The sequence below is a fragment of the Artemia franciscana genome, chromosome 14 (assembly GCF_032884065.1).
Source record: "Artemia franciscana chromosome 14, ASM3288406v1, whole genome shotgun sequence".
Taxonomy (NCBI): Eukaryota; Metazoa; Arthropoda; class Branchiopoda; order Anostraca; family Artemiidae; genus Artemia; species Artemia franciscana.
In genome coordinates, this window is record NC_088876.1 from 29,150,350 (window position 1) to 29,177,489 (window position 27,140).

The 27,140-nt window shown below is 36.3% G+C and overlaps 2 protein-coding genes across 2 annotated transcripts; one reads left to right on the forward strand and one right to left on the reverse strand.

The window, feature by feature from the left end:
- Positions 1–428: 428 nt before the first annotated feature.
- LOC136035544 (progranulin-like) lies at positions 429–13,443 on the forward strand. The gene is made up of 4 exons (XM_065717397.1): positions 429–582; positions 1,747–1,854; positions 11,777–11,941; positions 13,237–13,443. The coding sequence occupies exons 1-4, from the start codon at positions 526–528 to the stop codon at positions 13,258–13,260; spliced, it is 354 nt and encodes a 117-aa protein (XP_065573469.1). The 5' UTR covers positions 429–525; the 3' UTR covers positions 13,261–13,443.
- Positions 13,444–15,766: 2,323 nt separating this feature from the next.
- On the reverse strand, positions 15,767–26,635 carry LOC136035774 (uncharacterized). Its single transcript, XM_065717746.1, has 2 exons — positions 26,604–26,635; positions 15,767–17,813 (listed from the first exon to the last, which is right to left on the reverse strand). Exons 1-2 carry the CDS (start codon positions 26,633–26,635, stop codon positions 15,767–15,769), a joined length of 2,079 nt encoding a protein of 692 aa, XP_065573818.1.
- Positions 26,636–27,140: the final 505 nt, after the last annotated feature.

Consider the following 27,140-nt stretch of genomic DNA (forward strand, 5'->3'; position numbering starts at 1 on the left):
TGATTTTGTCGTCATCTCTCTTGCTTTCTAAAAAGTCCTATGTTTTAGATATTGGACACTATGTTTTAGTGTCTATGTTTTAGATATTGATATGTTGGTGTAATATGTTGGTGCATATGTTGGTGCAATAGGTATATTCACCATAATGGACAGATATGTGGTTGTTAATAGCCAACGTACGTAGAGGAAGAGGGTATCATAAGAATTTTCCAACCAATCTTCAACAAACAGTTTCTAAGCCCAAACGTAGAGATGTCTGTGAGCTCTACAATTTTTCAATAGCCTTTTTTTATGGGGTCGTAAGAGGGGATTTACCTACATTCACTTATGAATGCAGGCATGAAGAAAATTCATTGGTTGAGAAGATTTATCCGGCAAGGTTCTGCTGATTGCGTAAATTATTTGCGTAAATCACGTCCACAGTTTTGACGGTTAACGCTTTATCTGTAAAGTCTTGTTTACATTTTGGACTATAAAAAGCAACTGCTTTCAGTGAAGTGAGTAGTCATTTTCTGGATCAAGAACATGAACGGAAAACTTTTTATTGTGCTATTTGCTGTTCTCACGTTCGTCTTAGCAAATGTATATATTTTTCGTCTTTATAAACAGAGTGATAATTTTCTAACTTATATTACATCTAAGATGCCTTTCAGCCTAAATGATATGTTTTTTTTTTCTTAGCTTGATTCACTGTACGTTTTGTTTAGCGTATATTTGGGTTATTATCCCAGCAGCGGCAAGGCTCTGTACAAAGTTGAAATATCATTAAAAGTGCTAATATATTATTTAGAAGCAATTTAAAAGTTGGCATATTAATCGGAGAATTTTTTGAATTTAATTATACTAATATAAATTAAATTTTTTGCTTTTTTCAAGAATTTGAAAAAAGGACATTAGGGAAAATTTTTTCCCTAACGTCCTTAAAACTCTTATACACCCTTTTATACCAATCTAATCCAATATCAAACAGTTCGTGGTAACGAACTGTAGTAAGGAGCGACCCGGCTCAATAGTAACCAACACTTTAATGCTGATTTCAAATATATAAATTTCATCAAGTTTAGTCTTACCCATCAAAAGTTAAGAGCCTGAGAAAATTTGCAATATTTTAGAAAATAGGGGGAAACAGCCCTAAAAGTCATAGAATCTTAACGATTTTTTACTGTTTTAAAAAGTAGAATTAAGAGAAAGAGTCAAACTTTAGCGTAAGGAGCGGGGTGTTGATGAGGAAGCAGCCCTTTCATATACGAAGTAATTTCTGTTCGTTCTAAATTTCAATGTCGCTCCTTACTTCCCGTTAAAAAAAAACTTGTTTTTTTTTTTATTTAATACAAAACTAGAACGTAAGAAAATGTCTGTTTAAGAGGAAAGTAGTTGTTATCCTCTACTTTCAAGAAAGCTTTTGCTCAATCAACTTGTTCTGAAAAACTGTACATAAAGAAAGGCCCTTTTTAATAGGAATTTGACCTGAAATGAAGTTTTATTTACGATATATACAACAACAAATATGTGCCATTTGTGACGATTCTAAATAGACAAAGTCTATGAGTTAAAATGTAAATCATTAAAATGTAAAAATACATAATCTTTATGTATAGAGGCGAAATGTGTATAGAGGTGTATAGAGGTGCTGGTAACAGGTGAAAGCTAGTTGTAAAATCATTGGTTTTGGAAGAAGCATAAGCCTTAAGTACTCTTTCATTCAGTCTGGATTCCACTTCTAAGCTGAATCATTTTTATTTCTAGGATAATTTGGAGTTGCCGAATGATGACTTAGCCCCTTCTTCTAGTAAATGCTCTTCTGGAACATATTGCTACAACGGGCAATGGTTGAGCTGCTGTCCACATCCTGGGGTAGGGTATTTCCTTTGTCTAATAAAGTTATTTGTTTTATTTCATCTAACAAAACAAGAAAGCAGACGTTGATTCTACTCTAAAAATGTGGGAAAATAAAACAGAATCAAAATTAGAAATTTGCACTGGTTCTATTTCAGAAAATTTTCAATTCATATTAATGGAATAGAATCAACATTCAGAAAAGAGGGGGTTCAAGCTTGAATAATACATAAAAAGGACAATAAACATTATTGAAGCCTTATTATATATGACCGTGCTGTCAATCATTGAATTTTTTAATTCTAACGATTCTTAGAAAGGAAGCTACGAGGGTAATAAACTTGATTATGGAACATTGCCAAAATTTCTAGTTAGTCTATAATAAACGTCAATGTGTATTTTTTTAAATGATCAAACAGTTTGTGATAACGAACTGTGGAAATGTGGAATTTTGCATTTTTCGCCAGAAGAAATATCATGCGTATTTATTTGTTGTTGTTTTTCTCCCCAGGGCTGAATATATCGACCCAGTGATCCTAAAATGTTACGAGAAGGCTCATTCTACCGAGGGTAACTAGGCCCCCTCCCATGCTCATTTTTTCCTTAATTCGCCAGATCAAAATTTTAAGATAGCCATTTTGTTGAGCATAGTCGAAAACCGAACAAATATGTCTTTGAGGACGACTTAATCCCCCCACAGTCCCCGGGGGAAAGGCTGCAAATTATGAAATTTGCCCATTGCTTACATATAGTATTGGTTATTGACGAAGCATAATGAGGTTTTCAGGGGGTATTTTCTCTGGTGATAGGGGGGGGGGTACGTGAAAGGATCTTTCAATGGAGGAATTTATCATGGAGGAAGAGAATTTTTATGAAGGGGATGCTGGATTCTCCAGCATCATTTGAAACAACAATGAGAAATTAGATTTAAAAAAAAAGTTTTTTCAACTGAAAGTATGGAACAACATTGTTTCCGGTGTATTTGATGTTAAGGCCAATTTGGTTCCAGTGGATGTAAAGACATGTAAGGGACTTGTTTATTTAAAATCCTTACAGATTAGCAGCTTCAGCGTCAAATCGAAGCGAGGAAACAAAACCACAGTGCTGCTCTCGCAACACTTTGCTTGGCGAAGCCGAACAAACGCTGCCACAAAACCTCACGTTACCCATACAACGTAGATCTAGTTCTTATCAGTTCAATACCCTCCTGAGCATTCCCTGGAAGTTGTATCTTCCTACGCTTAGCCTCAATATCCTTAGCGTTAGCTTTGGTGTAGTCGTAGTAACAATAGCAGAACTAGCAGCAGTAAGATGCTCTGAGTGGCTTTTTGGTTACTTTAACATCACTCTCGCTACGCCCTTAAAGTTTCAACTTAATACTCTAAGTTGTTTCTGAATAATTGCTCATACATCCCTTTGGTATCCGCAAGGCACACAGTGTGTTTATTTTAGCTCAAAATCCCCTTAACCTAAGAAAAATTAGTAGTAGTAACAGTCTTATAGTAACAAAAATGGTAATATGCACATAGCGCCTATTGGTCCGTTCAAAATCCTCTCAATATACACTTTAAGCTTCAACTGAATAATGTAGGCTGTTCCAAAACATTGTATCTATGCCCTTTTGACTGCCCTTTTGCATATAGTTTGTTTTAATTTAGTTCCCTGGAGTTTTCCTGAAAGTTTTACTTTAATGCCATTAGCCTCGCTAGTTGCAGGTATCGTATTAGTATGCACATAGTGGTATTTGGTTAGTTGAAAACCCACCTCAGCAGAACCTGAAGGTTTCAACTTAATAATCCAAGCCATTCCTGACACATTGCTGATAACCTCTTCAACAATCTGTATATTCATTTTGTGGTTTGATTTAGTTCAATATCCTCTTAAGCTTTCCTTGAAAGTCTCACCTAAATACCGTTAGCTTCAACAGCAGTAGCATTAGTAGCATTATGCACGTAGACACCCCTTTAACTCAACCTGAAAGATTCAGCTTATTTCTGTTAACAGTTGCTGGGGGCATTACTGATACGAGATTTGACGAAATGCATGCACATAGTGCTATTTGATCTAGTTCAATTCAGTCTCAGGTTCCATAATTAGGAATAAACTGAAATGATAAACTGAAAAGTGACACTTTCGTGACTCTCAATTACGCATGCATGGCATGGGTACCAAGGTTAATGACTAACCAAGATTAATGCCAGTATCCCTAAGCTTTAGCGATCTTATATGTTGAAAATTACAGAAGTTTCGAGAATACGTCTTTCACGCACCTCTGGAAGCAATATTCCAAAATTTTGCAGTAGATCTTACCATGTACTATTGGTTTATTTGTTGTGCATTAACACATTAGCGCCCAACATTCCCATTTGGGAACGTCTCATTGAAATTTATTTTGGCCCAGAAGATAGCAACTAAGGCACGTTTTATGCTTTCAATAGAAATCTAGGGTTAACTAGCAACATCCTCGAATTTTATGTTCCCTGAACTAGGATCGGGTAAATTGTCAGGTTTTTCTGAAATCTGGTTAACAGTAAGATTTTTTAACCAATAGTTTCAAGTGAGATATAGAATTTTATAATACTCAGTATTTTGCAACTCTATACTTACCAATTTTAGAATGTATGGTGCACTTTTATTAAAATCACCATAGAGTAAGGACACAGTATTGGAAAACTAAAAGTGTTCCCAATGTGGAACATTTGGCCTTTCAGTACCTCATATTGTCTTATAAATCTGGTACTGATGGAATATTATTAATTTGCAAATTCCTCTGAAAATACTCCTATTATAGGCAGCTATCATGTGCGCACTATGTATTATTCTTTTTTAGACCATGGCACTTCAGATAGAAAGAGTTGTCACAGAAAGCTCGAAAGGGGTTCGTTCAATTGGAAATTGAAAGGGCCGGAGACCTTTTAAAAAGTTAAAAGGGATTGAAGGTCAAACAGCCCCCCACGCCAATCATTTCCCCAAACACATTTAATCAAAATTTTTAGATAGCCTTTTAATCAGCGTAGTTGAAAGGTGCAGAAATTATGTCTTTGAGAATGACAACCACCCACAGGTCTCAGGGCAAGGGTTATAATTCTTTTTTGGCAAATTTTTTCCACTGGTGAAAAAAGAAACTTAGGTCCACTTTCTTCCGATTTTCTAAATATTTATTTCGGCTTCCCCCTTGGACGAGAAATACTAAAATGATTAAAATGCATAAGATAACTTATCCTGAGCCATTTCCAAATTGATTAGTAAGTATAATTCAAAAGTATAATCCCACTCCTGGAGCAAAATTATCAAAATTTAAGTGTATATATGCGTACGTATGTTCAGTTGTAGATTGGTAAGTTTTTAGATCATAGTTGTTGCTTTTTTTCTTTTGTGTGGAAGTGAAATGTTTTTTTCCCTTTTTTTGCTTTTTATGCTCCGTCTTTTTTCTCTTGGAATGACAGGTTATAAATCAATAAATTAATACAAAGTTTTATAGAAAGGGTGGTCGTACAAACTTTGGAGGAGACTCATTTTACTGGTATTCAGGGGCTATTCTTTTTTTAAGATTCAAGTGATTGGACGGCTGCCCCGCCCCCTTTATTGGATTTTAAACCAGAGCGCCTTTTATAAAAAGATGTCATAGAAACTTCGAAAAGTACTCATTCGATGAGAAATTGCAACGTTTAGTGTTCTTTCCAATAGTTGATTGAAAGTCAAGCAGCCCCACCTACGCCCATAATCTCCCCAAATCCCCTCATTCCAAATTTTTGATGGCCATTTTGTTCAGCGTACTTGAAAGGTACGCTGAACAAAATGGCCTAATCTTCTAAGACGTAATTTTAAAAAAATTGCCTAATCTTCTAAGACGTAATTACGTTATAGAAGATGACACCCCCAGCAGAAATTAAGTCAAATAATCTACCAAGCGCAAAACTGCCACAAATAAACTTAAAAAATTAAATGAAACACAAGATGAACAGAATTTACAATAGAATAACCAAGTCAAACTCATGATGAGCAAAAATTAATAGGAGTAGTGCTGATAACCCACATGCCGCCTGAAAACCAGATCATAATTCACTCTTTACTGAAGACAAAATACATTTTAAATGTTTTCCCTTTTCTCACTTTAATAAACAGAAAATTCTCAAATCTTTAAAGAATAAATATCAGCATATGTGAATTAAACTGAAAATTGCAAATTATGCTCTGATCTAGAGAAGACTGGAGAGTTGTCAGTAGCACTCATGTTTATTTTTGCCCTTTTTGAGTTTGACTCGGTTATTTACTGTAATTTCTGCTCGTTTTGGGTTTCATCTATTCAATGATGCTGATTTGTAGTAGTTTGACGTTTAAGTGTAATCCATATATGTCCTTAAGTTCTGAGGACAACATTAACGCCCAACATTCTCTTTTGAAAACATAGCACCACGGTTGCAACGTTGGTGCAATAAAACATTTGACACCACGAATCTTTAAGTTAAAACCCTATGTCACTGCACTGACGAAACTATCGCAATATTTTTTTATGGATTAAAGATCTCACCTGAAGAATATTTAAACTTAGATGCCGAATACTGCATGATAAAGTTTTGCCTAAGGAGCTTCATTCCAGTCACATAATAAAAATGGACTTTTGCCATCTAAATCTTACATTGCACAAGTTTGGAGTTGCGCCCTCTTATCAAAGTTTCTAATTTGGTAAGGAATGATAAAAGGCTCTGTTCAAAACTGAAATTCTGATGGATCTCTTCTAGTCCTTTTGATGAGTATACTAAACACATTATGGTTGGAGTAGTAGCTGCAACCTAGTAAAGAGCGAACTACAGCCCATAGTAACCTAAAGTTGAAAACGTTTTTGAAAAAAAAAATCACTAGTGAGAAAAAATTGTCATATAACATTTAATAAGGAATAATAACTAATTTTTCGTTTTATCTAAAAAGTACAAGTTTATTGCCTAAACACTTTGTGGTGATTTTGAATAAGAGCCTGAAACCCCTTAAAATGACGACGAATTGAATATTGGAATCAGCATGGTCGAAAACTTTCTGTCGCATAATTACAGTCCCCATCTTAAAAAAGAAAGATAATCACTTTTTTGCATGTGTAGCAATTGTTTTTTTTTTTTTTTGCCAGGGCTAGTGGGTATCCAGAACATATTAGAGAGATGTTTGATGGCTCATTTGAACGGAGCTTAAATTTACTATTGAACTTTTAAGTGACCAAAAACACCCCCCAAAATCGTCCAAGAAAAATTTCGAGATAACAACTTTGTTCAACATAGTTCAAAGGTCCAATAAATATGGTTTTGATGATGATATGACCCTCGATAGTCCCTGGCGAAGAAATATACGTGGTATCAGGCGTATCGCTATCGGGAGTATCGGTATTGCATGTATTGGTATCAGGTGTATTGATACCGAATGTATCGTATCAGGCATATCGGCATCGTGTGTTTTTTTAACGTGGTCTTATGCCTTCTATCATGGTTGCAGCAGTAACTGCAATCTAGTAAAGAGCAAGCTACAGCCCATAGTAGCCAAAAGTTGAAAAGCGCATTTGGAACAAAAACTACCTAAGGAGAAAAAATTGCATCTGACATTGATTCAGGAATAGTAACTATTATTTCAGTTAACCATAAAAGCAAAAGGAATAAGAAAACAAATTTTAGGTGATTTTGAAAAGAACCTGAAACCGTTTGAAATGGCATCTGACCAAAATCAAAGTTGTACCATTAGAATCAGTATAGTCGAAAATCTTGTATAAATTTATTAGATTCCCCCCCCCCTTGAACAACCAAGAAAATCACTTTTTTGCACGGAGAGCACTAATGTGTCCTTTTTCCTTTTTTTAACCAGGACTAGCCAGTTACCAGAATGACATGAAGAGATGTTTAATGGCTCGTTTGAATGGAAAATAAAATTGCTAGTGTCAATTTTAAGTAACCAAAAATACTGTAAGGCATCTAGCTAGAGATTGGAGGCACCGATATTGTTCTTCCTTCTGCGCCAAGATACTTTGACTAACCACCAAAATTTGAGCTTGATTTTGCTTCTAATAATTTCTTTTTGAAAAATAAAATTCACTTTTAGTTTACATTTTCTTTTAGTATTTCTGAGAAAAAAATCTAACTATTCCAATTCGTCTGTTCATTGCCTCTTTTGGTTCCCACAGTCTTCAATGAATGGGGTTTCATATATAGTCTAGTATTTGTTATTCGGACATTTTCTAGGCCGGGATTTTCGTAAGGGGGATTTTCCACTGGAAGATTTTTCTATGAGAAAGAAAAATTCTGGGCGAGCTTTCCAGGAGAAAAATTTACATAAGGGGATGGGGATTTTCTTGTATTATTTGAAAACCATCACAAATTAAATTGAAAAAATCAACTAGAACTAAGGTACAAAATAAAAGCTTAAAATAAACAAATTATTTTGTAAATGAAGAGGGTTTTCCCCAGTAAAAAATGAAATAGATCATAACAGTGTTTGTTTTAGATTAAATTTAAATTTAAAACAGTCAAAAATTAATTTAAAAAGCAAAGCACCAATTTTCTTCTAAGGAAAGTAAAGAACGAAGTTGAAACTTAAAACGGACAAAAATTATTACGTCACTGCCTGTCTAATATATATCAATAAAACCAGTACAAATAAGCCAACTAATTATGTTTCACTACGTTTCTAAAATTATATAAAACTAGTAAATTACTCAAAACACAAAATAAAATAGGAGTTTTGGTACAATAAAAGCAAGCCGATTAAGGACACTGTTTTACAAAATAAACATAAGCCCTTCTAGGATTGCTGTTTTATTCTGTTTTATTTTTCTTTGTTTAATTTGGAATCACTTCTGCACAATGGCTCAGTTCAATGACTGGCTCTCGTTTCGTTTCTGGATTATATGAAAAAAACTAGTTTTTTTAACTGTAAGGAGCGACATTAAAACTTAAAACGAACAGAAATTATTCAGTATATGAAATGGGTTGTCCCCTCTTCAACGTCTCGCTCTTTACGCTAAAGTTTGACTCTTTGCCACAATTCTACTTTTTAAAACAATTAAAAGCTTTAGCGTAAAGAGCGAGGCGTTGAAGAGGGGACAACCCATTTCATATACTGAATAATTTCTGTTCGTTTTAAGTTTTAATGTCGCTCCTTACTTACAGTTAAAAAAACTAGTTTTTTTCATTTAATTTCTGAACGTTTTTGAATTAATGCATGTTTGATTTTGGCTCTCCACCATAGGACTTGTCCAATCTTATTGAATTTTTTGTATTGAATCAGATTAACAGATTATTAAAATGAAATTTGCATATTAATTCCTTTTTTGGCTAAATTGCTTTCTCTTAGTTTTGATCAGACGATTTTGAGAAATAAAGGGTGGGGAAGGAGGCCTAGTTGCCCTCCAATTTTTCGGTTACGTAAAAAGGCAACTATAACTTTTAGTTTTTAACTAACGTTTCTATTACTGTTTATTACTGTTTTAAAATGTAGAGTTAAGAGAAAAAGTCAAACTTTAGCGTAAAGAGCAGGGTGTTGAGGAGGAAAAGCCCCTTTCATATACGGAGTAATTTCTGTTCATTTTAAGTTTTACTGTCGCTCCTTACTTGCAGTTAAAAAAACTTGCTTTTTTATTTAATTATCGAAAAGCGCTTGCATTGCTATACGCTAGTTTTTGCGACCATTCAATACTTTCCCTATCTGTTATTTCCCCTATCCTGAAAAAAAGACAAGATCTGGCTGAATTGTGTATATTATATTTCCGCTATTGTAAGTTTCTGTTTCATTTACCCCGGTCTTATAGGAAAAAGAAAATAATTCGGTATTTCGGGGCTTCTGACATTATTACTCCTTTGCGGAAGTTAGGCTCAAAATTGGAAAAGGATTATATTTTTTCTCTGGGCCCCTTCCACTTCTTAGTTCGTTTATTTTCCCGTTAGTTTTCACCTGTTTTCGCTTTATAGGTGTGTTATCTCTTAGCAGTTCTTTCGTTAGTTGAGTTATGGTTGTGGTATATATGTTTTATCGCTCGTATAGTTGTGTTATTTTCAAATTATACTCCATAATAGAGAGGCTCCGAACATCCAGCATTGTATATTAAGCTCTGAATTTGACGTTTTTTTTCTAACATGACCAGATTCGTCCTGCGCCCTGCGCCCTTTTCATTGAATTTTTCTTCCCCCATGACATATTTCTCCAAGGAAAGATCCTCCCACATAGCCCCCTCCCCTCAACCCTACCCCCAAAACCAAAAAAATCCCCCTGAAAACGTCTGTACACATCCCAATAACCATTATCATATGTAAACACTGGTCGAAGTTTGTAACTTGCAGCCCCTACCCCAGGGACTGTGGAAAGTAAGTCATCCCCAAAGACATAGTTATTATAGTTTTCGACTATGTTGAACAAAATGGCTATCTCAAAATTTTGATCCGTTGACTTTGGGAAAAAATGAGCGTGGGAGGGGGCCTAGATGCCCTCCAATTTTTGGTAATTTAAAAAGGGCACTAGAACTTTTTATTTCCATTAGAATGATCCCTCTTGCAACATTCTAGGACCACTTGGTCGATACGATGACCCCTGGGGAAAAGAAAAAAAAAAAAACAAACGAACAAATAAACACGCACCCGTGATTTGTCTTCTGGCAAAAAATACAAAATTCCACATTTTTGTAGATAAGAGCTTGAAACTTCTACAATAGGGTTCTCTGATACGCTGAATCTGATGGTGTCATTTTCGTTAAGATCCTACGACTCTTAGGGGGTGTTTCACCCTATTTTCCTAAATAAGGTAAATTTTCTCAGGCTCGTAACTTTTGATGGGTAAGACTAAACTTGATGAAACTTATATATTTAAAATCAGCATTAAAATGCGATTCTTTTGATGTAGCTATTGATATCAAAATTCAATTTTTTAGAGTTTTGATTACTATTGAGCCGGATCGCTCCTTACTGCAGTTCGTTACCACGAACTGTTTGAAAGGACACGTCAGTAGATCGTAGACAAGTTCGAAGTAAAGATATCTTGATAGTATAAGACTATAGACTAACTTTAGAATGTGTATCATAACTTGGAATTCACTGTTGTATAGAGAGAAATGACCGAATTTCCAGAGTTCATATTTTGGCTTATTTGATCTTCATTTCGAGCAGTACTAAAGCATATTTCTTACAATTGAGGCGTGTATATTACTCATTAATCGTATTGTAGCTGGCGAGACCAAAATGTTGCCTTATTAATCAATCAAATATTTTGGTATGCTGTTCAGTGACTGCGGCTATTAAGAAAAAGTAATAATTTTATCCTTATATTTTAAGATAATTTTAATTCTATACTGAAAGTTACTGATGTCACAATTGATGAAAGACTATGAATAGCTTTTTAAGTTAATTTATTGTCGTCAGGTTACGTGCTCACTTTCGACTCCCAAGTTAATATTCCTTTTTTTTATGCTTGGTTTTTGTGCTGTAAAGCCCTAGAAACATAAAACCTAGAACTAAGGCCTATGGTCCTAGAAACATAGATAAACATAAAAATTGGTTTATTTGTACTAGTTTAAGTGAGATAGTCTGTGAAGCAATAATATTTTGTCAGTTTTAAGTTTCAACTTTGCTCTTTACTTCCCTTTGAAAAACCTTTTTTTTATTAATATTCAAGGAATAGTGGCCTTGTTTTCATTTTGCTTAATCCTGAAGATTCCCGAACACTACCTGAAAAAACTCATTTCTGGCCTTGGAAGCTATAATAGTCAATTATATAGATTTTTTTGGCGTACTTGAGAACCTTATGTGACGGCAATGAAAATCTTAATCAAGCGTAAACAAACATTGTTTTACTGCCTAATTTTTTCGATAAATGTAGAAAAAGCTGGTTTTTTGCAACTGCTTTAGTTAATTAAATACAATGGTTTACAAATTGAAAAATCCAGCACATCTACCTGAGTAATTTCTCTTCATTTCAGGGAATATGCTGTAGCATGTATACTTGTTGTCCTCGTGGATATCAGTGCGACTTAACAGGAAACTATTGTTATCGTTTCAACCAAGCCAGTGATTCCAACCCCTTTTCAGACGCCTTATCTATGATGAAGTCATACGAGGAGATCAAAGCTGAAAAACTTCAAAAAGTAATATTTGTGATTATTACCAATATGATGGAAAATAAATGTAAAACTGTGACCCATACTTTATGATTTCTCTGCATATATTTTTTCTAATGATTGAATCATAAACATTCTTACAGTAATTGGAGCAAAAAAATCAAAGCCCGTCAAAAACCCAGTGTTTACTTGTAGATGCTGGAAAAAATGAAGAAATACTATTACTCTGTATCCCAGTGTACCCAATTCTTCAGTTTGGGACGGGGGTCAGTGGCGTGACTCTGTAAGCTTAGCCAGAGTCGATCCAGCTCTAAATGGGTACCTGGAGAAATCTGGGGAAGGTAAACAGGAAGGGTGTGCGAAAGCACAGGATGGCTGGTCCCCAGCCCCCCATTGCACTTCCTGGCTGAAGGGCCAAAAAACGGAGATCAGCACCGCCGGTAGGGACTGTAAAGTCTAATGCCGTATTTTTAACCTTTACCTTTTTTTACTCTGATATAGAAACTAGAATGGTTGAAGTAACGTTAGAAATCATAGCCAATGAGAATTTGCAGAACGTTCAAATAAAGGGTACTAAATTAAAACTTTCTATAATTAATCGAATAATAAAAAATTAGTACCTTATTCTAAAAGCAATTAAAAGCCAAGTTGTCATAGTGGCTAACCAGGAAATCAGTTAATATTCTTTGAGCCTCACCTGCACCACTTTTCGTAACATCTACTGAAGCTAGAGCTCCAAAAAACATCAAAATATTTAGTTAAGCAACATATTCTGTCATATTTTACCAATCTTAAATAGCAAGAAAAATCGGAATAGACTTGTAATAATGTATACCAGTTATTATCTTAATTTTGTATTGAAATATGGATCCGCTATAGTGATTTGAGCATCTATCTTGAATCAAGGTTGCAAATCTGCAGAAACGCGCAACCTTAAGTTTGTCATTATATGATATATCAGCAAAATATATACATGAATATATTAGCTGAGGAAAGTCTAATGAGGCAATAATTTGTAAGAGTCATTGACCAGTGCTTGTATAAACTTTGTTGGAAAAATTCCAAGGGCTCACTTTCAATTGTGTGGCAAGCCTAGTATTGACCATCCCCTGAATAGGCAGAGGCAGAGTTTCTTACAAGATTTCAGAGTATTTGACAAATTTCGACTAAGACATTTATTGTTTTTATTTATTTCACAAATTTAGTAAGTCCTTTTTTACTTTTGTATCCTTTTTTACTTTGAAGTCCCTCTTTTTCCTTTTTTCAAGTCAAAAACAGACCAAGACTTTTCAAGTGTTTACGATTATATATTTTTTTTTTAGATCGCTATATTACCAGCCAAATAATGAAGATGAAACTGGCGTCCTTTTCAGCTTTTGCTAAGAACGACAACGACCCCTTCACTTGTTCTTTAATGTATTTAGTGTTTGTTTGTCTTTTACATGTATTTTGTTTTTAGTATTTGTTTGTATATGTACTTTTGGGTTTTGTGTAGTATGTAGGCAAATCAATAAATTATATTGGTCACACTTTTTTTCTATTGTTTTTTACTTTTACGTAACTGTCCAAACATTTCTCCCTTAAACTCAATGCAAAGGATCCTCTCCCATAAAATCTGTAACGGCGACTATAGAGCTAATTTTGAACAAAAAAAGGTCACTATATCTCTTCTGAGGCCCTGTTAAGCTAGCTCTCTCTGCAAGAGGGAGCTAGCTCCCTCTTTTAGAGTAAATCCTTGGAAAATAACCTGATTAGCGGACTCTTATATTGACGAGCTTATCGTTTCAGATCATCTGATCAGCTTGATCAAAATCCGAAGACTCGCAGTTCAGTTAGTTTCTAGTCTCTCCCAAAATGAACCCACCCTCCAAAATTGCCCTAAAGAAATCCTACAACGGCACAAGAAACAGCCGAGGAAGCTGCTTAAAGAGTTAATTCAAAGATAAATTTTTAGTATAAATCCTACAATGGCAGAAGAAACAGCCGAGGAAGCTGCTCAAAGAGTTAATGCCAAAAGGCTTGCGGCTAATAGAGAAAGTAAGACAAGAAAGTGTGCCAAGGAATCACAAGAACAGCGTGAAAACAGGCTTGAGGCTCAAAGAGATAATGCCAAAAGAAAGCGTGCCGAGGAATCACAAGAGCAACCTGAAAATTATCGCCTGGCATTCATGTACAGCCCGGTCGATGATTATAGTTTGAGTAGATTTGTTCAAATCGGGACCATGTCTAAAATTTGTCCCCATTGCAAGGCCTTGAAATTTAATGGTGAAACAATGGGAATGTGTTGCGCCTCAGGAAAAGTTAAACTTCCTCAACTGGCTGCACCACCAGAGCCATTGAAGACTTTATGACGTTACAGACCGGGACACAAGGAATATAAATAATGACCAGGACACTCAAAGAGAAATTACAGACCGGGACACAAATCACGACCGGGACACAGGAAATATAAATGACGACCGGGACACAGGGACATAACTACAACGGGGACGCCGGGGGATATATAAATGACGACGGTGACACAGGGAATGTTCGATTAGCAATCACCATCAACAAAGCTCAAGGGCAGTCATTAGAAAAATGCCGTATAGATCTGAATACGGATTGTTTTCCCATGGGCAATTATATGTTGCATGTTCAAGAGTCGGTAAACCTGACAATCTATTTATATGCACAGACAATGGGACAGCGAAGAATGTTGTATATTCGCAAGTTTTACGTAGTTAAAAACATATATATATATATATATATCTATCTATATTCACAGGTGGGACACAACTACAATGGCAAGTAACAAATATGGCGCGTAACGACTTACGCGCGAGGGGGGCGTAAAGAACCCTCACCAGCTAGGTGTTGGTGTAGCATGAAGCGCCACACCAACAGCTAGTATGTATATGCTTTATATACATATGTATGTATATATGCTTTATATAAATATTATATTATATATATATAATGAAAAAAGAAATCACTAGTGCAAAAGCACAAATACAGAAAAAAACACACTCTATAAAACCAAACATAAAAATATAAACTATAAAAAATAATAATAAATACCAAAAAAAAGAAAATAAACTACATAAGCAAAAAAGAAAGCAGAAGAAGAAAGGAAGACTGCTTTCCTACTTTAGCAATTAATATACATTAGTACTTGAAAGACGGAGCACGAACATATAAATATAAGAAAATATATAAGAACATATCAGAAGAGGCATAACTAGAAAGAGACTCAACTAATAAAAGGGCAAACAAAACAGCACTAAAATGAATAAAACGAAAACAGATCTATCGTAAAAGGAGATTATACCAATCGTGATCTACTATTTTAATATTGTGTCTTTTGATTAAATTTTCAACTGCAACATGAGGGTCGGTTATGTGATACTTTTTAACGAGGATTGAGTTTCTGTACCAGGGAGGAAAACGTAGGAGGTATTTAGCAAAACGGAAGAAAAGCGCACGGATTTTAGACAGTTCAACCTTCGAGAATAGTTTCCGAAATGGTGCCAGGTACAGAATATGAGGTAAAACAGTAGCGTTGTATAGGCTGGCAAGGAGGGGGCGGCTAAAACGGAATTTAGCAGAAACTATGGAAGCATACGAGCCGGAGATTCGTCGATTGAGGTGTTTGATCAGTAGAAGGCGTGTATGCCTTAGAGACGAGCCAATAGGGACTCCGAGGTAATTTATGTGGTCAGCTGTATTCACGAGATTTTCACCAAAAAGCAGTGAAGGCACGAGTGGTGTTTTTTGCCAATTGACGAGAACTATCTCGGTTTTCTCAGTGTTAAAACTGAGGCCAAGTTTTAGATATTCGGTTTTAAGCGTTTCAAAAATGTCATAAGCTTTTTACAATGTTCTACTTAAGTTCAAGACGTCGTCGGCGTAGCATACTAAGGAGGTGTCTATAGAGGAAAGAATGCATGAGATTGGGCATTTATCTTGTGCTTGAAGAACATAATTATTGAACAAATGAGGGGAGGAGACAGCTCCCTGGCGGGCACCTTTCAAAACGGGGATCAATTTTTCATGAGGCCAGGGAGGCAAATTTTTGTCGGGAGGAATCTTTAGGCGAATGGACAGCCTCGAGTACATATCACGTAGGGATCGAACTATGCAGGGATTCAGACCTCGTTGTGAAGCTTTTAATAACATTGCAGTGTGTATGAGTGAATCGAATGCACGGCTGATGTCATGACTAGCTAAGGCAATGCTCTCTCCAGAAAAATCCGCATCGAGTAGCACACTCACTACCGCCGTCAAGGCATCGGCACAACCAGTGCGGCGCTTAAATCCGAATTGACGTGGCAGGGTGTAGCATTTAGTTTCCAGTTCATTAATGAATAGAAGCTCGAATAGTTTACATAAAGATGTGGCGACTGTAATGGGACGGAAAGACGAGCATTTGATGTCATTTTTCCCTTTCTTCGGAATGGGGGTGAGATCCCCTACGCAGAAGGAGGAGGGAACAACACCTTGCTTGAAGATCACCTGCATAAAAAGCGAAAGATACATAGCGAGAACCGAACCACCATGTTTAATAAGGATAGCGCTAACACGGTCAATTCCGCAAGAAGACTTATTTTTCAACCGACAAATTGCTTGAATAACGGACTCTAAACTGACAACAAAATCACCGTGCGGAAGCTTATCAAGGAACTCATCCAATTCTCTCTCGTTCATGTCTTCAAGCTGGGGGTTAGGAGCAGCAAATTCACTCGCATAATAAGAATACCGACCCTCGACAGGGATTTCAGACGGCAACAACAGAGGGGTAGGCTTTGCCAAAGATACAGACTTGAAAAGAAAATTTCGATCCTGTTTTGCACGGGCGGAATAGCTATCAACGAGATATTTGCGGTGGAGGGAGAGCTCCTTTGAGAATCTACGCTTGGTAGTCAGTCTGATGCTATTAATTATACCAGATCTTGGGCGCCCACAGTCTTTCCATACCGAAAACCAGAATTTTGCTCGATGACAAGCGGCTACCAGCGAATGATTTTCGACCCATTTTTGCACCATCCCTTTACGAACTTTTACTTTAGGTATCGCTAACCTCTCAGCATGAAGGAAAGCGTGACAAATTTCAGTACAATAAATATTGAGACAAATTCGGACTTCTTCTTTAGAGATATCTTTCGGTTTTTGGAGGAGATGAAAGGGAATACGGATTTTATTAAGAATTTCTTCTGTCGCCAGAGCAAATAGTTGCTTAAGCCAATCAAGACGAAATTTAGGCTGTTGGGTTTCCTGGCGGGTTTGGTGACAATTCGAAGAGACAATATGTACAGAAGACGAGACAGGAAGGGGGTCAGAAATTTGATAGTTTGTTACTACCCTAACATTTTGAACAGTTAAGTTATGAGAAATGGCAACATGGTCTAGATTTGACACACTGGAGGAGCTGTGAATATATGTAAAATCCCTATCTTTTCCTACCACAGCAAGGTAATCACCAAAAAGATTCTTAATCAAAGAGGTACAAGATGATTGTAGAGAAGAAATCTCAGAAAGGTTGCAGTTGAAATCTCCAATTACTACACAAGAAAAACCTTGGCGCTTAATTTTAGATATACATGAATTTAGTTTCTCACAAGAAAGGGCAAAAAGACGTTCTGAACGCTCATCTTTATAATATGTTGGCAAATACACGTTAATAAATACACAAATTTCAATTCGTCTTGCGAGAAAATTGTCAGACTTTTCGAATAGACTGGACAGAACACATGACCGAACAAACGTAGCTAGGCCTCCAGAAGGTCTTCCTCGGCTGCAGCTCTGTTTAGCTGGAACTTTGTAGGCCTTCGTGGTATGATTCAGTTCTAGCAGATTTTCACTTTGCACGGTAATAAAGTGCTCTTGAATGCACACTACATCATGTTCGATACTTAAATTACTAAGGATCGGGAGCTTCCATGAAATGAAGCTATACCACTTGCTTATGATTTCTGTAGTTGCCTGTTTTTGGGACAACTAATACTGTAGCAGGTATGACCCGGCACTTTACACTCTACACAAAAAGGGAGTTTTGAGCAGGGAGCTTTATATATATATATATATATATATATATAATATTATATATATATATATATATAAATATTGGAAAGAAGGGTCCATTTGAAAGAAAATTTAAAGTTTAGTGCCCTTTTCAGGTCACCAAAAAGATTGGAGGGCAGCTAAGTCCCCTATCATGTCTTTTTTTCCTAAGTTATTCGGTCAAAATTTTGAGATAACCATTTTATTCAATGTAGATGGTAGTTGTAGTTGTAGTCCATGGGTAGACGCCTGCAAGTCAGAAGGTTTTGCCAATTGTTGATTGTGGATTTTCATAAAATATGCCAATTGTTGATTATATTTGCCAATAATAAATGTGGATTTTCAGTATAATATAAGGCTCTAATATTTGTTCCCTAACAACTAGAACTTCTAATTTCCAACCAAATGAGCCTCTTCTAAAGTCAAACATCCATACCTTCCTTAAAAAACCTTAAATATTCCCGGGGCACAACCCTGCCCCCAAACTTTGACATTTGTTTCAACCCCAAATTCTTTCTTATAGGATATTTGAACTGCCTTGATTAAAATGGCTATCTCAAAACGTCTGTTAGATATATTTCAAGAAAATACGTTGTGTTTCTTGAAGGGGGGGGGGTATTTATCTGCCCTCCGATTACTTTGACTCTAAAGACGGCACTAGAACTTATGATGGACAATCCAATGAGGCCCCTCCAAAAAGATGACGATTTCTGTAAAACCCGTCCCCAAAGCATAACTTACAACTCCTGTACTGAGAACTTTGTGTAGGTGAAGGGGTTATTCTCAAAAATATAATTTCCGGATCCCTCAATACGCTGAACAAAATGGGTATCTCAAAAGTTTTGACCGAAAGTACTTGGGGAAATGATGGGTGTAGGAAGGGGGGGGGGTATTTGAACTCGATCACTTTCAACTATTACAATGGCCACTAGCCATCTTAATTTCCGATTTAATGAGCCCTTTTTGATGTTTTTTCATCAATCCCTTCTATACGAAGTGCCCTGGTATAAAACCAAAAAATAAATATATAATACATCGTGAAAGCATCGTTGTTTACTTGGGTTGTTTACTTAAGCTGCCTATGATAGTCTCTTTAATGGAATCTCTATTAGACTCTGTCATTTTCTATTTTTCTATATACTCCGCGGAGGGGCATTTTCGGAGGGGGGGTATTTGACACGGGGGGCTGATTTCTGAGGGATGGGGTGTTTTTCGTGGGGTTATTTTTTCGGAGGGGAGGGGGTATTTGGTACTTATGTATTGTACGAGGAATTTGTTTGGTTTCGGCTCAGTGGAAAAATAAATTGTAGCTATATTTTAATTAAATATTTAGTAAATATTTGGGTTGGGTTAGTTTAAGTTACGTATTTTTAAAATGCACTCTGGGTTGCCCCTCTTCCATATTTCTTTGTTATAGTCTTTATTAGCCCAGGCTAATTGTCTGGTATTAAGACTCTAAAAAAAACGGGTAAAGTCTCATATTTGCGATGCAAATTCTTGAGTGTCTTTCTCATATAATAGATCAGTACTGGGTACTTTTCCGGAGGGATATTTTCTGCGGAGGGGGGGAGTGTATTTTACATGAGGGGTATTTTCTGCGTGTATCCTCTGGGGGGACACAGCCTGGGCGGACATTGACACAGCCCGCAAAGCCCGGGTCAAGGGTTGTAAGTTATTCCCTGGTGGGGGGCATAAGGATGGGGGGCATATTATGGAAGGGTATGGTCGCATAAACTTTAGGACAGGCTTATTTGATTGGAAAGTCAATGTTATCCATTTTAGAATAAAAAAATGATGAGAAAGCAGCAGTCCCTCCCAGGCCCTATTCTTCCTAAATGCATCTGATCAAAAACTTCAAGAAGCTATAGTCTTCAATTTAGTCCCAAGATTATATATTAACGTCTTCTGGGTTGATAAAACCCCAGGGCCTGGGGAAACGGTTGTAAGTTATGTCTTGGGGGCATTCAAGGTTCATGTCAGAAATATGATCATATAAACTTTTGAGGGGGCTCAAATGATCGAAATTTTAAAGTTCTAGTTCTTTTTTTAAATGTTAAAAATAATCGTTTGGCAACTAGCTCCTCAGCCCCAGTTCAACCCGAATGCATCCGATAGAATTTTCTAGATTTTCATTTGGTTTAAAATAGACCGAAGATCATACGACGAGAATCCAGGGTTTATAAAACTCCTAGAACCTGGGGACAAGTGTTGCAAACTATACCGCAGGGGTATATAAGGTTTCTATGGAAGAGGTGTTGCTAAACGTAAGGAACGATGTTAAAACTTAAGAGCTATATCTAAAATGTAAGGAGGGGGCTGCCCTCTATTCCAAATGTAATTTCTATATATTTTAGAAGGTTTTAATTTTACAGGAGAAATATATAAAACCACTGACTGAAGGGGATAAGGGAAAGGCTTATTCAAGAAAATGACGAATCAATTATACGGTTTTTACTCGTTCTCCATGGATTAAGGTTCTCAGATTAAAGTGGAAGCGAATACAAGATATATCAATTAAAAGCTGTGGTTTCCATACAGTGCTATATTTGGATGTCATGACTATAGTCAAAGTGAATTTGTCAGCATTTATGTAGACAATCCTCGACTGAACGATTTTATAGCTGAAGGTATCCGTTTTCTATTTGTATAATGTTCAACAAATGGAGGTTTCTTTTCTTTTATTTCATCTTGGAAAGATGTCAAATTTACATTTTTTCCAAATTTGTTTTCCATGGCTCAAATTTTCTTATGGATACTTTCATTTTATCTTTTGATTCAATAGCTGCAGTTGTTGCCTTTGTATTAATTTCTCAAAAAAATTACCAAATAGGTAAGTTTAATATTAAAATTGCTATCTATAGACGTAGTTATGTTCCTCATCCATATTTTTTTTATGCGAGTACTACTCTGTGGAGCATGCAATCAATAGCGTAATAAGTAAAAAAACACAGTAAAAGTAGAAATATGAGCCATATAGTACCATTACCATAAAGGTAAAGTTACACTAAGGAAAACACCCGTTTTTGTGGATGCTTGGATTATGCAAGCTTATCTTAGATTTTACAAGATTTTTGAATCAAATAAATTTCAGCTGGGGGGGGACTGGAGTCTGGAGTTGGGACTGAGGTCTAGGAGGGGCAGCCTCCCTGTTCCATAGCTAATTACGCCACTGTTTGTGCTACAACAGAGAACATTGGGTATTGTCTTTTTAATTGGTGCTCGATGGCAAGATTTAGGTACAGACATTAATTGGGTACACAACGGTTGTATAAAACCCAGTGTAGCTATTCCATAATATACCGTTCTAGTTGAAAATAAATAAAAAACAATTTTTTTTAAATGAAAGTAAGGAGCAACATTAAAACTTAAAAGGAACAGAAATTTCCTCCTCAACGCCCCGCTCTTTACGCTAAAGTTTGACTCTTTCTCTTAACTCTATATTTTAAAACAGTAAGAATCTTTAGCGTAAAGAGTGGGGCGTTGAGGGGGAACAGCCCCTTTCATATACGGAGTAATTTCTGTTCGTTTTTAAGGTTTAATGTCCCTCCTTACTTTCATTTAAAAAAACTTTTTTTTTTAATTTCTGGACGTTTTTGAATTAATGCATGTTCTGATCTTGGCTCTCCGCACATAAATAATTAAAACGAAATTTGCATATTAATTAATTGTAGTTAATTGGAAGATCTTGAGAAAAAAGGAGCGAGGGAGGAAGTTTAGTTGCCCTCCAATTTTTTGATTACTTAAAAAGGCAACTAGAACTTCTAATTTCTTAAGAGCGTTTTCATTGGTAAAAAAATATGCGTAACTTACGAACTAACTTAAGTAACGAACTTCTATATTCGTATGTTTTTATTGCGTATATGAGGGGGTTTACCCCCCGTCGATACCTCGCTCTTTACACTAAAGCTTAAATTTTGTCCCAGTTCCTTAAGAATGACCTCTGAATCACAAAGACCGCAGAATAAATAGTTGAAATTACTAAAAATACTTCAGCCTAAAGAGTGAGGTATTACGAGGAGGTAAACCCCTCATATGCGTAATAATTTCCGTTCGTTTTAATTTTTGATGCTGCTCTTTACTTTCAGTAGAAAAAAACTTTTCATGTTCATTTTTTCATTGTTTTTTTTCAAATAATGCTAGAAAATCCTGCGCCCCCTTCATTGAAATTCTCTTCCCCCATGAGAAGTTATTCCATGGAAATATCCTCCCACGTAACCTCACCCCCCTCAACTCTCCCTCTGGACCAAAAAATCCCACTGAAAACGTCTGTACACTTCCCAGTAACCATTACTATATGTAAACACAGGTCAAAGTTTGTAACTTGTAGCCCCTCCCACGGGGACTGTGGGGGAGTAAGTCGTCCCCAAAGACATAGTTATTAGGTTTTTCAGAATTTTGATCCGGTGACTTTTGGGAAAAAATGAGAATGGGAGAGGGCCTAGGTGCCCTCCAATTTTTCGGTCACTTAAAAAGGGCACTAGAAATTCTAATTTCCGTTAGAATGAGCCCTCTCAGGACACTCTAGGACCACTCAGTCGATACGATCACCCCTGGGGAAAAAACCAGGAAACAAAAAAAAAAAAAAAAAAAAAACAAATAAACACGCATCCGTGATCTGTCTTCTGGCAAAAAATGCTAAATTCCACATTTTTGTAGATAGGAGCTTGAAACTTCTACAATAAGGTTCTCTGATACGCTAAATCTGATGGTGTGATTTTCGTTAAGATTGTATGACTTTTAGACGGTGTTTCCCCCTATTTTCTAAAATTAGGCAAATTTTCTCAGGCTCGTTAATTTTTATGGGTAAGAGTAATCTTGATGAAACTTATATATTTAAAATCAGCATTAAAATGCGATTCTTTTGATGTAGCTATTAGCATAAAAATTCCATTTTTTTAGAGTTTCGGTTAATATTGAGCCGGGTCGCTCCTTACTACAGTTCGTTACCACGAACTGTTTGACGAACTGTTTGAAAATGTCGACTTTATAAATAATATTTTACTGTGTGTGGCCTAGTCAGGGATAGATCTGAAAAATAATATATCTTTTATTCTCTTCAACGCATCAAACAAATGCAATTAAAGGGGTGTCTTTAGCTCAGGGGCGTAATTTTGTCAAAATTCCGGGAGAGGCAAAGTTGATGCCAATTTTCCCAAATCAAGTAAAAATGACAGTTATAACTAAAAACATAAGCCGTTTGGTACTATAAAGGTAAGTATGGACTAAAAAACTGATCTTTTTCTGTTGATGCTTGAATTATGCAAGTTTATGCTAGTTTTGGCAAGATTTTTGAAGAAACCAAATTTCAGCTGGGAAAGCAAACTGTGGTCTGCGAGGGCCAGTTATCCCCCTTGTCTCATAGCAAATTACGCTCCTGCTTTAGCTCCCGCATTGGCTTCGTCTACTCGTAAGGCAAATTTTGAAGTGTCCGTAGAAAAAAGACCGTCGGATTCATCATAGATTCGACTACCAACTTTGTTGCCAGCAAGCGGTATTTGTCGCCGCCATTTTGCTTACGATTCACCATTGTTTTGACCGCATTAACAGATACTGGCAAGTCTCCTTTTGTATGCTTGTGTTTTGCATAGCTTGTAATCAACTGTTAAGTGTCATTAGATACTTTGCTTAACTTCGTGAATTAACTTGATTTAACTTTTTGTCAATCCTTGTCTAATGTTTGCACCCCTCCCCTTTAGACTAGTCTGTGGCTCCAGGCTAGAAAACACTGCATCAGAGTCATTAATATAAAAAAAAATATTTAGTTCGGTTTCAGAAATTATTCAGGGCCTTTCAAGCCGTAAGAGTCTAACTGCCTTTAGAGTTTATAATATTCCTTGTCCAAATAGTAATTTAGTTTGGTTTCAGAAGCTATTCAGGGCCTTTCGAGCCGTAAGAGTCTGTCTTTAGAGTTTTCTGTAAGGTTTATAATATTCCTTGTCTAAATATTCTTTTTCGTCATTTCGAATAAATCCAACCTCTTAGAACTGTGGCTTCATTTGGGTGGGGGCCTTTTCTTAACCTCCTAAGACTTTTCCCCCTGCCCCCTAGATTTTGAAGATTTTTTTTTGTATTTTCATTGAAAAAATTACAGAAACACAATTACCCCCACCCTACTTTTTTAAATATGAATTTCTCCTCTTAATTTCCCTGAATTGACACCACTCTTAGGATGTTTTATAGTCTTCAGAATCAAGAAGATTCTACAGTCCCTAAAGTGTTTTAATTTTTAGAGTCTTCAGTTTTAGTTTTTAGTTTATACCAAGAGTATTTTAGAGAACACTCTTCTCTGAGGCTGGGCTAAGATGAGTCATACGAGCAAGTAAATTCTTAAATTCCATTGAGTAATTCTCTCCTTTTCTTACAAATAAAATACTTTGAAAAGTGAGCGGAATTTGAGACAAGTCAGCACAAAAAGTATCATGAACGCCATCTTAGACCAAAAGTGAAAGTAATTATATCGATTTATAAGATGCAAAGCTAAATTTTTCCTTTGGGTAATTTCTCATGCTCCAATTGTAGAACTTCAAAAGACATTATTTGAAGCTGTTAGACAATGCTCACAGGGACAGATTCTCTGTTATTGAATTATATGTTTTAACCTTGGACTTGTAAAACTTTAGGGGAGGCATTTTGGTTTAAAGTGTGTCCAACTCCTTGGATTTAGACGTTGAACTTAGAAGGCAAGGTCTAAGTTTCACTTAGACCTTGTGTCTAAGTGAAAATTTTGAATTTTAGGTAAATAACTTTTTAGACAACATTGCCTTTTCGTTGACAATTAGAACAAAATGCAAATCTTAAAAAACGGGTAAAATTTGAAGTAAAACAGTGAAAAAAAAAAAAACAGTTTCATTCAAATAATGAAATTTTACGTCCAAAATGGCCTATCTATAGGAGAGAAAAAACAATAGACTTCCAAAAACTTACCTTGAACAAACTTATAAAAGATGAGAAAAAATTAAATACTTTCGTTTCGTTTTAATTGCGAATGTCACATGTCATTTAGGTACAATAAGCTAAATATTTCGTTTGCATTGAAGCATATACACCTGCACTTCCCTCGGTCATTGGTATATAAATTAGGCGTGTATCAGGGATGATGACTGTTACCAGTAGTGACGATAACCCTGCCCTTGTTTATTCGCCGGTACTGAATTTTGTACAGAGCAATTTGCTAATTGGTGCAGAGCATGACGTGGTTAAAAGGCACGGAGTAAATTTTTGACCCTAGTTCGGTCAAGGTGGCATATACGTTATTGTGGCAGCTATGTCCGGGTCATGAAGGTTGCCCTATTCGGAAGACAAATAATGCACTGAAATCTCTTGACGAAACTGACACTAATGTTCTGACTTCCGTCATAAAGCGTCCTACGGAAGTACCCTGCCACTGCCTACACCTCTCTATTCTCAAAATTTAACGAGCTCCAGCAAGTTGTTTTGGGAATGTCTTCAAAACTTGACAATTATGGATTGAGCTTCCCACAATTACCCGAGCTTCAGTACTAGATTCACATTCAACCGTTATCGTCTCAAAGATGCCGGACGCCTTATCTGATCCTCTGAAGCGAAAAGCTGCTATAGATCAGATTACTGGACAAGAACTAGCACGTAGCATAAAGCCCATCAATGACAAGTGGTATATTAGCATGGAAAAGTCTGCTAATGAGGACTTCAGCTCCTCCAGAATGTAATCTCCAATAATACAAAAAAAATGGTTTCCAAGCGGGTTTTTGGTATATCACGCAATATTCCTACCGATGTAGATATTAAGGTACTCAGAAGCCAACACGGTATCAAAGATGCAAATAGATTGGGCCTATCTAAGTCAGTGAAACTCAAATTTTTGAAATATTTTGCTCAATCTACATTTTTCAAAAATGGCCTCAGGGTGGGCTATAAAGTTTTTTCTGTTTTAAAAGTTTAAGGACCTACCCAATATCAACAAAAGATGAGCCATGCATTGCCGATCCCAACTGCACAAACTGCAGCCAGAAACACCTTTCCTATAGCTTTTCCTGCCCTGTTATTAAAGATCAGATAAAGTGCAGCTCCACCCTTCAACCATGAGTGCATCAGTCTCAGACATTTCGTTTAATATAAACGGCACTAATGACAAGGATTTTATTATTGATGAGTTGTACGCTTCCTACGGTTTGGTATGTCTCCAGGAGCTTCTTCTTACTTCTTAAAGTTTGAATTTTTTGTGTCGAAGTCAGCATCATACAGTGTTCCTGAGTCAAGCAAAAGTTACTGGCGGTCACCCTTCCGGTGGACTAGCCTATGTCTTTAAACGGGACATTCATCGACCCTCCCCAGTACTCTTCTACTCCGACGAATTTTTTTGGCTGTGCGTGTCGGAAGTCTCGTATTTATAAACTCTTATCTCCCATATGAAGGATATTCGATCAGATCCTTGGCTAAATTTGCAAAGGCTTGTGGTCTGCTGAAGAATCTTGTGAATCAGGTACTGTCAAACTATCTACAGTATATAAAAATTGGGGACCTTAATACTGATATTAATCGATCTTCTGTGAGAAGTGATTCACTTTTTGAGTGTCTTCCATCGTACCGCTTTGTGCCCAAATCCCACAAATTTTCATATGTTTGTCACTCTGGAAGTACAAGTGATATATTGACCACATTATTTGCTCACCTGGTATTATCTCTTCTTCTGCTTCTGTTCATGTTAACGAGCAATATACCGACCACATGCCGATTTCAGATGGCTCCAGATATGGAATGAATGTGGTTTGCCAAGTTTCGGGTGTGTGGCTGATCACAAACGCAAAACTAAAATCGAATATAAACGTTATCTGAGGTCGACACGTTACCACGTTATGGACTTCCCTGTGAGTAGGAAAAATTGGCGAAAAGTAATCAATTCTGACAAATTAAATGAGATACGATAAAAAGTAACTGCCTTCCACCTTCAGCTTGGTATAAACATTATTCTTCAATTTTTTCGATGATTAACTATTCAGTGTATTCTGTATAAACTCCCCTTCTTACCCCCCTCTTTAGTACAACGATTCCACAACGTCATATAGTGCCCATATTATTTTCTTCCGTAATTAATGCTGTGAAAAGTTTAAAATCTGATTCAATAGATAAGGATGGTATTTCTAAGATGCATATGCCGATTGATTGCACCCCCCTTATATCTCATTTTCAGCTTCTTTTTCAAATATGT